The 11286-nt window shown below is 28.5% G+C and overlaps 1 protein-coding gene across 1 annotated transcript; it reads left to right on the forward strand.

Annotated features, from left to right (window-relative positions):
- The first annotated feature begins 204 nt into the window (after positions 1-204).
- On the forward strand, positions 205-11266 carry LOC145328547 (uncharacterized). Its single transcript, XM_080172280.1, has 6 exons — positions 205-666; positions 1221-1329; positions 2215-2275; positions 5942-6010; positions 9641-9756; positions 10436-11266. Exons 1-6 carry the CDS (start codon positions 582-584, stop codon positions 10878-10880), a joined length of 885 nt encoding a protein of 294 aa, XP_080028406.1. The 5' UTR covers positions 205-581; the 3' UTR covers positions 10881-11266.
- Positions 11267-11286: the final 20 nt, after the last annotated feature.

Here is an 11286-nt window from a genome sequence, read left to right on the forward strand (position 1 = left end):
ATTTAAGTTAAAGAACCATTCTAAAGTATGAATATAAACACTTTGACTTTACCAAGGCTTTTGATACTTAAACAATTATTTTATTGCAATGTTTTTTAAATGTTCGTTTTCTTAAAGCAAAAGGTTACAGTAGTGGCGTTTTTTTAATCAAAAGATACCTGAAATTTTTTATTATAAAATCTTTAAAATTTCTGGGTTTTTAGTTTAACCCGTATTACACATAATTCTTATTATCTTAGGTATATACTTTTCATATACAATGAACTTTTAAGTGACTCATACTTTTTGCCATTCAAAAATTGCTTCCAAATCTAAAATTCCCAAATGACCGTAAATGCACACTTGTATCAGATAGAAAACAGATGTTTAGAACGAAAAAAAAATGCGCCAAGTTTTCTGAGAAAAAAATCCTCCGACAAAACTATGTCCGGGTATTTAAACAGTGTGGTGTCGGAGATCTGTTTAGTTTTACACAAACCTCCGAACGCGAAAGCGACAGAGAAATAGCATAGCATTCACTTTGCTCTTGCTTTTAGTACTTTGTTGCTTATAAACGAACGAATTTTTAACTTGTGATAAAAATGTATCCTACGATTGAAAACAATAATTGTAAAAATGATTTTGATTTTGATATTGCAGTTCCTAAAAAGGAAGAGATTTTTAAAGGTGATTTTTAATTTGATATTCCACGATTTGAATTTAAATTTGCAAATAAATTAGTCATTTGATTTTTGACATAAAATTTGCAAAAAAAACATTCAACATGTTTTTAAAAATTAAAATCTATGCAGCTCTTTCATAAGAATGATATTCAATAATTATCCATTATTTATGCATTTCAAATATTGATTCAATACAATTTTTTAAAAAGTTATATCTTTTTTGCTAAAAAGCAATTTTCGTTTTCATAAATCATATATTTTTAACAAAAATGTAAGTCACATCACAAGGATTGAAGCAATTTATAATGTGTGTTGTCTCTATCAATTATTTATGCTCCTTTTTTGATATTTTGACCTTCAAGGTGCCCCTAGCTCATGTCAAATCCGTGCTTCAGTCATTTTATCTTTTATAAAAAGACTGAACAATTGTTTCAATTAGAATTTTTATTGATTTTTTAATCACCGTATGTCCTTTGAAATAAAAATTAGTTAATTAAACTATGCATATTTTACATTAACAACAATATTAAATAAGTTTTGATAGATTTAATTTTTTAGAATTATCCAGTTCTGAGTCAGAAGTAGAGGAATTAAAAGAGATTATTAACAAAGAAAATAATCTGGAAGATGTAGAAAAGTTGGTTGGAGAGTGTTCTACACTTCTTAGGTACATAGATAGATAGATATATGGATGAATAGATAGAATGGTTGAATTTGATAGGTGTAAAGGTACATAAAGAATGGATTAGATGTACATGGTAAATAGATGTATAGAAGATATATGGATAGATTGATAGATATTTACACTGCTGGATAATTAGATTTATGGAAACGAGATTAGGAGAAATAAACAAATGAATAGATGGACTGTTTAGTAGATATATAGTAAGATGGATAGATTGATAGGTGTAAATGTACATAAAGAGTGGATGTACATCTATAGATGAGTAGGTGCATAGATATACAGTGGATATATGCATTGATTGATAGATCTTATACCGATGGATAGATTTATGAATACATAATATGGGGAAAGAAAGAAATGGATAGAAGGATTGATGAATAGATAGTCAAATGGATAGATAGTTAGATGGATTAATGGATTGATGGATAGATGGTTAGATAGTTAGATTTTTGGATAGATGGATTGGTTGATACAAATAGAATTATAAGTAAATAGAAATTTGCATGTACTTTAAAAGTACAAGTACATATTATTTTGTTCAAATATATAGGTAAACTCTACGTAAATAGATGTTTCTTGTTTGCTTAGCTAAAGTGTCTTTTTCTATAAATAATTGTACATAAGATATTTTCAATATTCGATAATGCATAAAATAAAAATTGTACTTCCTAACTAGAATATAACAACTTTTTACCTAACGCCAATGATTTAGAGTTTATTTTATATATGCTTCTTCTATAATAAAAATTAATCTACCCTAAAGATTCTCTGAATAAAAGAGTGTAGCTGGATATTTGATGAGCAACTTAAGATACAAAGTATCTTTAAAAATTGTTTTATCTTGATTGTATGTATATTATATTTCAGACATGCCAAAGAAAAGAACCCCTTGACTGATTCAAAGAGTATAATGGACAATATTTCAAAGGTAAGTTATTAGTTAATTTTTTTGTTTTTCTGACAATAGGACAATAAAGGGGGGAGAAGAAGGAAAGAAAAGGGGAAAAGAATGGGGGAACAAAGGGGAAATGAAATTGGAAAAGAAAGGGGGAAAAATAATGTTAAAGAAAAGTAAAATATAAATTGAAATAGAGTAGGGGAGAATAAGGGGAAAATTCAAAGAATTCTATCATTGCAGATGTACAGACAAGATTAGAGACAAACAGACAGATGATAAATTAAGTTTATATAGTAGCTACGCATCAAAAAATCATTCATATAGAGAGCCATACAAATGTTTTTAAGTAGAAAAGTATAAATACACAAAATATAGAACAATTTAGCAGATAATACTTATTCACAGATTGAAGATATATATTAAAAAAAAAAAATCGAGAAAAAAGTATTTTAAATTTTACATGCAAAAATTACCCCTCTTCTTCACAGAAATAAAAGTTGGAGGAAAATAATATATGTCGTTCCTGTTGCTCTATTTATCTTCAGTATAACTTTCCTTTCCTAATATTTCCTGAAAATCTCTGCAAATAGTGTGAATTCACATCCACAAAGTGTTTAACATTTGCAAAAAATCACACAGTAGCAAATTTACAAGAATAGCTATTTGATATAAAATTAGCCATAAAATAAGTGGCAGATTGTGCAATTTTGACAATATGCGGTTCTATTTTTTATAATGTGATTCTTGAGCGGAATTCAATGCACACCTGTGCAAACAATAAAATCTACCAGAACACACAAAGTCTATGACGTCATAGAAAATTTAGTAGGAAAAACTCTTTGTCTTGTACATAATTATACTTATAAAGTTTGGTCATTGATTTAGAGGGACTAAGCAATATCAACAAATATTTTTATGGCTAAGAGATCAATCGACCCCTCTTATTTTTTAATGGTAGAAGGAGGGAGGGTAAATATTTTCTATTGGTCAATACTTCATAATAAAACAACCTTCTCTCAACATAAGCTCTTCTAAAATAGCCTAAAACATATTGAATAAAAATAAAAGCTCCACTAAAAATTACACAATAATCGATTCATAGGATCTTTTTGGCCAAGAAATATCAAGGGGCGATATTGTTTTTAACAGGATCCAAACTCTCCTATCCAATATTTTATAAGTTTTTATTAAGTAGAGCTTATACTTGTTTTAATCTTTACATAGAAACTTGAATCTTTCTTTCAAAACTTTTAAATAGAACTTTGTTAGAACTATGCTATAAGTTGTCCGTGTTTGCCTGTCTGTCATTTTCTACTTATCTGTGAATGGAGTAAAAAGGGACGAGGGTTTATGAAAAGACAAAGCCATGTCTAAGTGTTACAAGAAGTGTGGTAGGGCAAGGCAAAATTAAATTCTCATAGCTTTGCTACATATGGAATTAAATATAATCCTTTCTTGCAAAAAATACATACGTTTATTTGTCAGTTTGTACCTTTAAATGCTTTTTAGGTCAATAAAATCAACCTTTATTTTAACAATTAATTGATTTGTACCTTTATTATTGAGCTCTATAATTATATAATTATTGGTTTGTCAATAAGATTTGGCTCATTTATAATACCTAGGATAAAAGAGGGTATTTAAATCATATTTTATCCAAATTTTCTTTTTATTTTCAAACAATAATTATATTCTACAGCAGGTTTGGTTTTGTTTATTATCATTGTTAATTGTTAATTTATCATCCATTGTCTTATCTCTGCTATATGTTGAATAACTTATGTTTAATATGAAATATTATCTAAATGAGACATCATAAAGATTTACAAAATATACTGTTGATATAATAACGGTACTAAAGTTTAAGCAAATATAGGAGACAAAATTACCCCCACTCTACCATAAACTTTATGAATAGTGCATGAATGTAATGTATGAAAAATGTCTCCCTGTTAGAACTGGAGGCACTGTGTTGACACATAGTTTTTTATTTGTTTATGTGGATTATACGGCATAAAAAAAAATCAACTTACATAAGCAAATTTTCTATATTTTGCGTTAACTGTAATCAGTACTATCAGACACATAAATTTACCATATAAAACTGGTTCTAAGTTGATAAAATAACAGCACCCAAGTCTAACTGCAAATTTAAGCGTGAGTTGAACAATGAACTGAGTCTCGTGTATGATATTTAAAACAAATATTTTTAGCTCAAGTGAATTACGTCAATAAACTCCAATATTTGGATCAAGTTGGGAAATATGGCAAAACAACCGGCCACTAATTTTTGGATCGCAGATAGTTAGAACTATGGCCCCATAATTGATACAAATAAAACGTTTAAAATCACATTTTTACATGAAGCGCATGGCTAGTTCAATGCGCGTAATTTTTTTTGTATCGCATGTTTATGTGCGTAGTAGGCTTCTAAAACTGGCAGTGTGGCCAGCCGTTTGGCCGTATTTCCAACTTGATCCTAATATTTTTAGCCTAATATGTTTGCTTGAAAATTTCTATAATGTTTTGCTGCATGAAATGATTACATACATCATTTGTGTTTATTTTTAAACTATTCTATTGAAGAAAGAACAAAAACTGTCTTAATGTTTTCTCAAAACTAGCGGCTACAGATCTAGAGGCAATTTATACAGGGTACAGAGACATACAGACATTCTGGGTCATTTAGAAGAATAAGTAAAATTGTATTTTACACTTAATTTTAAAAAAAATCCATCAAAATTATTTGAAACTCTAAAATCTGATGATTTTTATTAGATGATTGCAAAAGTTTAAAATATCCTTAAAAATTCAATATGCCTTAATGTCCATGAGGTGATATGTTGTCATTACTGCGTACATCATACCCTAATTATAGAAAAGCTTCCCTTTAAAAAAAATGATTATCTAGATTCATTCGAGATCTTATAAGAATTTTATAAAATATGTACATGTTTGCATAGTCTAAAAATAATATTGATATTTACATAGACAAACAAAAAACAATCTCTTTTCCAAAGAAAAATCTTTATCAATATTTTTTTCCTTTTTATAGTTATTACAACATATAACTATTATCAATATCATAGATTACTCATGTATTTATTGCACAGCAAAATTACAATTGAGTTCATTCAAAAGTATTGCAAAAGAAACGGACATTAGATTTATGTATAATTGCAATAATGATAAACAAAATTGCACCTTTATTTGATTATAAATAATGCAACCAATTATTTTGAGCCACGAATAAGATAACTATGTTATTAAACTTTAGGCACCATTATGATTTACAGTCCAATGTCCCCTTCTCTGTCCCTGTTTAGCAAAAATAACAAATTTATTCAGTTTGTCATAACGGTTTGTCATCTAACGTTGTATAAAAATTTCACGTACAGGCTTGATGAAATTTTTTAGTAGCTACACTCATATTGAAAACAAATAAGAAGCAATCATTCATAAAAGAATTACATACAAAATAAAAAAAGATAAGGATGATATTCTGTAAAAAAAAAATTTAAGCAAATTATGCGCATTGGTTTTTGTTTAATTTTATTTTCCCCAACCCTCCTTCGATTATTTGAGCCATTTTCATTTAATATTACCATAAACTTAAAAAAATTGCATAATAAAATTATTTCAGGCAAAGTATTTGTTGGTATACAATCATAAAAATTTGATTAATTGTTTGTTTAGGTTGAGTTTGGACTTGATTTATTGAGACAGCGTCTTTTGAGCTCTGCTTTCTACATGCTCACAGCTCAGGTAAAAAACTGCTTCGTTTTTTCCAAAGGAATAAAACCGGTTTTAAGCTTTTTATTGGAAATTAATCCTACAGTATTCCATATCCGTATCTATGGTCTACTTTTTGTAAAGCTATATCGGAAATATATTGTAATATTACTGTAAATTTTCCCAATTAGAATACATTATTTTCTTTCAAAGTTGTAGCCATTAATTAATTTTAAAAAGTGTAAATCATAGTTTTCGATTTTTTGGTGGGGGGTGGGTGGGGGGTCATTTTAGATAAATGTCCAGCTTTATTGTAAGCAATAGTCTGCTTTCCAAAGATTTAATTTCAAAGCACATTACCTATACTGGAATATGTCAAATTGGATTAGTTAAGGGTAATTCCCATTTATTTATACATAAAATGATGCAAATCTTATAATATTATTTTATCCAACTGCTTGAAATGCCACGTCACGTATCTGGACGTCATGTGACGTCACAAAGTAGAAAGCAAATATCAGCAAATATATGCATGATTAGATATGTACAGTCTCTGCTATCTAAACCTCATTAACAAACAAGAATAAATATGTATCTTAGTAACATAGCTAGATAAAACGATTTTTTCTATATCAAAAATAGTTCAATGCAGCATATAATAATTAAGTCAAATACTTTGTTTAAGTTAAAAATTAAGATCAAAGGACTCAGATATCTAAGGTTATTTTTGTTATTTTAAATTCTTGCATTTAAACTTAACTTCAATGCACAATTATTTATATCTTTATGTGGTAATAAGAGTTGAAATAAAATTAAGTTCACTTTTAACTTGTAGCATAGAGTGGCTACGCTAAAAAAGTATATAGATACTATAAGAATGAAATGTCTAGATCTAAAACGCATTAAAAAAAATAAAAGAATGTTAAAAGAAAGAAAGGAGAAATTGACATGACCTTAAAATTTTATGGAAATGAGGTATTTAGCTATTTTAACAATTCATTTGAATTATGTAAGTATAAAATAAATCTGTAAAATTTGAAGTGATCAAAATGTTTTTAAAAAAATTTAGCATCATGATATTTTGCGTTTTATCTGTAGTTTTTGTTCTTGTTAATATTGAATGTAATCATTCTTTACTTCCTTACCTAGTAATAAAATGTTAATCTAAAATCAATTAATAAAGATAAAATCATCGACTCTGTTGTAATCATAATTAAATAATCAATTATAAACTCAATGAAAAATATATTATCGTATTAAATGGTTCGTATCTCTATACGTGGAAAATTATATTCCAGAAAACGAGGATTTTTAGAAATAAAATAAAAATCTAAAAACTATTATATTTATCATTTTTTCGAATGAGTTTTAATTCTTGCCTTACCAGAACAACAGATCTATTATATAGTATTGATGTATTTACAGATAACTACCTCCCTCTCTTTTTCAATGACCTTTTTTGTCTGCTACTAAATTGTTTTATGCAACTTGGCTGTGTTGATATAACAGACACTATTGGTTGATTTTCAATGACCTAATTGAGAGTCGGCACATGGACACTGCGAGGGGTAGTTACAGTTATTTAACCCCTTCCCCCTCTAGTGTTTTACTCTAATACCAAAACATTAGCAATGCTGCTTATAAGACAATGACATAGTATTATTTCGACAAAAAAAGGCGCAACAGACGAACATAAAACAAATATACTTGTAGAAGTATGAATACATATAGTGACTTAAACAAATACGAAATTTCTGAAATAAAAATTTTTTAATTAAGCATTATATCATACCTTACAATATGGAATTTAGTAACTGATATTTCTTTTAAATTTTGCCTGATTTTTGTAAATTTAAAATTATGTATATGGAAACTAGGATAGCATTTTTCTCAGTTAGTTTAGCTTTTTAGAACAAATAAGTTTTTTATATGAAGTATTTGAAGGACTTGAAATTAGTTTTTTAAATTTTTACTTGACAGCCAGTAATAAGTAAGAGAAAAAAATTGAAAGCAGTCTTAAACATTTCATTTGTTCCTATAGGGTGGAGACTTGGTGCCGACTTTCAATCGGGTCTTTGATAATATCAGCCATTAGGGTCGGAAATATAAACACAGCAATTTTCTAACAGACAAAAAGGTCGGCTCAACTTTGGCTCAACGTTGTCTGGGTTATACATCTATACTTATACATTTATCCAGCTAATTAACATCAGACAGACAGACGATCCGAGATATATATATTAGACCTATATTCAAATTTACAACAAATATTTTCAAAATCTTCTAAATATATCTAAACCTAAAATAAACATTCACCTGAAGTTTTGAATACGAAGCCTGTGTGTGTAAATCTTGAAAAAAACTTTCAAAATAAATCTCTAACACCTTAGATAAGAAGTGTTGAACGTCATTAAGGTTTCATTAAACGTCAAACTTTCTATAAATAACATAATTATTTTTGTTGCGAAGCTTCTAATTGCGTCTTGAGTGGTGGTCTGTCTACAAAAAATACATTTGAATGGTTTTTATTTAAAAGACAGCTACAAAAATATTAAGAAAAATTAAAAACTAAAAGGCAATTTGTGTTTTCTATTTTCAGTAGAGATTCCTATGACATATGCGCATCTAGTCTATACATTATCCGTCTGTCAATCGGTCATGCTTTAAAGACATAAACACTATTTTTTTAAGATTTTGTGATATTCTTTACGTTTTTGGATATTCTCTTTTCTTTCTTTTCTTTGTTATTTCAACTGAACATCTGCACAATAAATTATTTTATCTATTTTCCATTCCATGATCTCTATTAAGCTACTCATGGATGTTATAATCCTTGTTTTCTGTATAAGCTACATGAGAAAAATTATTTTTCTAATTCCTTTTTTAAAAACTAATCCTATTTATGAACCCAAAAATATAACTAAATCTCTTATTTTTCTTTTTGATCGATATTGATCAAAAATAAGTATGTTTATAAATTCTGCCAAAAGTACTTTTAAAACTTTGACTTTGACTTCGGCAACTCGGGGCTAAAAAAACTAGTTTTAATCTTATACTTGTACATACATTCTATATCCGCGGAAAGCCGTTTATAATACGATGCGAGAATAACTATTAATGAACTATAACAGTTAGGGAGTTGAATCCATTTTTATAGAAGCAGAAATATAATCTATGATTATGGTTTGGACCCTCTAAAACTGTAATCTACCCTTCCACTTTCCCCTCTCTTGTTGAAGATATCTTCAACGCCGATACGATTTTTGAAATATGAGATTCCACTTTTGTCTCTCTTTTTGAAGATATCTTCACCAAGAGAGGCAAAAGTGGAATCTTAAATTTCAAAAATCGTATCGGCGTTGAAGATATCTTCACCAAGAGAGGGGAAAGTGGAATCTTACATTTCAAAAATCGTATCGGCGTTGAAGATATCTTCACCAAGAGAAGGGAAAGTAGAATCTTACATTTCAAAAATCGTATCGGCGTTGAAGATATCTTCACCAAGAGAGGGGAAAGTGGAAAGGTAGATTACAGTTTTAGAGGGTCCAAACCATAATCATAGATTATATTTCTGCTTCTATAAAAATGGATTCAACTCCCTAACTGTATAAAGAGATTATTTTTAATGTTGTCCTCCTTTAATAAACAATTGTTTTTTTTTAGGAATATTCTGGAATAGTACGAGACAGCGGCGTATCTGCAGATCCAAGCGTTGAATTCTTTGGATTAGAATGGACCAGTGTCTTCAGAAGATTCTACAAGCTAGGAGTCGAACTTAGGTACTTTTTTATATCAATTTATTAAAATCTTACGAATTTAAGCAACTTAAGCAATTTTTCTTAAATTCATTTGATGTTAAAATCTTTGAATGATAGTCCTTATGGTTCCTTATGAAACCAAGAAATAACCGTTTTCTTAATATTGATTATTAAGAAATAATTAAGAAAAAATAATAATTATTTCTTTATAACAAAAATATAAATAAAACGTCATAGTAGGGAATTTAGCTAAAATGCGATAATATTTCTTGTAAAGCTTTGTAAACATTTCAAAAAAAGGTAAAAATAGAAATAATTGAACTTTAATGATATCCATTTTCATTCTCTTCATATTTTTCAGCTATAAAACTTTTTATTTCTTTATATATATGATATATATAAGATACAACACTTGAAGCAATTAATCAATTAAGAGAAAAATAATTGAATAAAAGCATTTATTTTGCAATTGCAACTTTTTTTATGTTTTAGTATAATTGTATCTGAAAGAAATGAAATTGCTTTTTTTATGAGATTTACATAATTGAATTAGTTAAATAGAAAATTATATAATTCTAATTAATAATAGACAGTGACAGTCTTTTTTTTTGTTCTACAATAGAAGGATTTTATTACATTATTTTTGATTAGTTTTCTGTAAGGTAATGATAAATATTGATAAGATTTTTTTCCTTTTTAGATTATTGAAAACTGGACTTCAGCAGAACCGCATGAACGTTGACCGCCTGTGCACCTGCCTATCCCTGATCAACCAGCTGACCATGGAGGCCCAGATGCACGGCCAGGCCGTCCGTCAGGGAAGACTCTCCTCCAGCAACCTCAGCCTGCAGCTCAAACAGCAAACAGTCGCCCAAATCGGCCGCACAGCCAGCTTTAATAACCGCACAGGAGCCGGCGGTCAAGTATCATCCACCAAACAAAAGCCTACAAAGTATAAAGGCAGCAGAACTGATTCTGCTCTTGTATTGAAAGCCAACCAATCATCTCAAAATGCAACCCTGGCTGCGGCTGATTCTAAAAAGAAGCTTGCTGAAAAGTCCGGGAAGCAGCTGGCTAAATCTGGGAGAAGGAAATCTTCAATAATGGACAGCTTTTCTAATATTTTTCATGCGCTTAAAGTTTAATTTTATTCAAAATCTCTTATTTACACATTTTACATAACTTTTATTACTTCATATTTACAAATATAATTAACATTTATAGTTTTGGTTTAAAGTTTTATTTACTAGCAAAATACAATCTTTAATTGATACTAATAATCAATTATTTAAGTTTTGTTTTTATTTTTCTTTAAAAAAACTTGTTAGTAATAAAACTGTAAAGGCAGGGCTCGATAGCTGCTCAGTTAAATTGAAACTTTATGTAGCTGCTGCTACCGAGCTCTGATGAAAAGTGATCTAGTATTAAAATGAAACTTTGTGATCTGAATGTTGTACGAAACTGTTATCTATTTTTATTATAAAAATATAAAATTGTAAAAAAATATGGAATAAAAGATTGAAAATTCAAATGATAATTTCTTTGGTAATA

This window comes from Acartia tonsa, chromosome 9 (assembly GCF_053477335.1).
Source record: "Acartia tonsa isolate MP-2025a chromosome 9, ASM5347733v1, whole genome shotgun sequence".
NCBI classification, from domain to species: Eukaryota; Metazoa; Arthropoda; class Copepoda; order Calanoida; family Acartiidae; genus Acartia; species Acartia tonsa.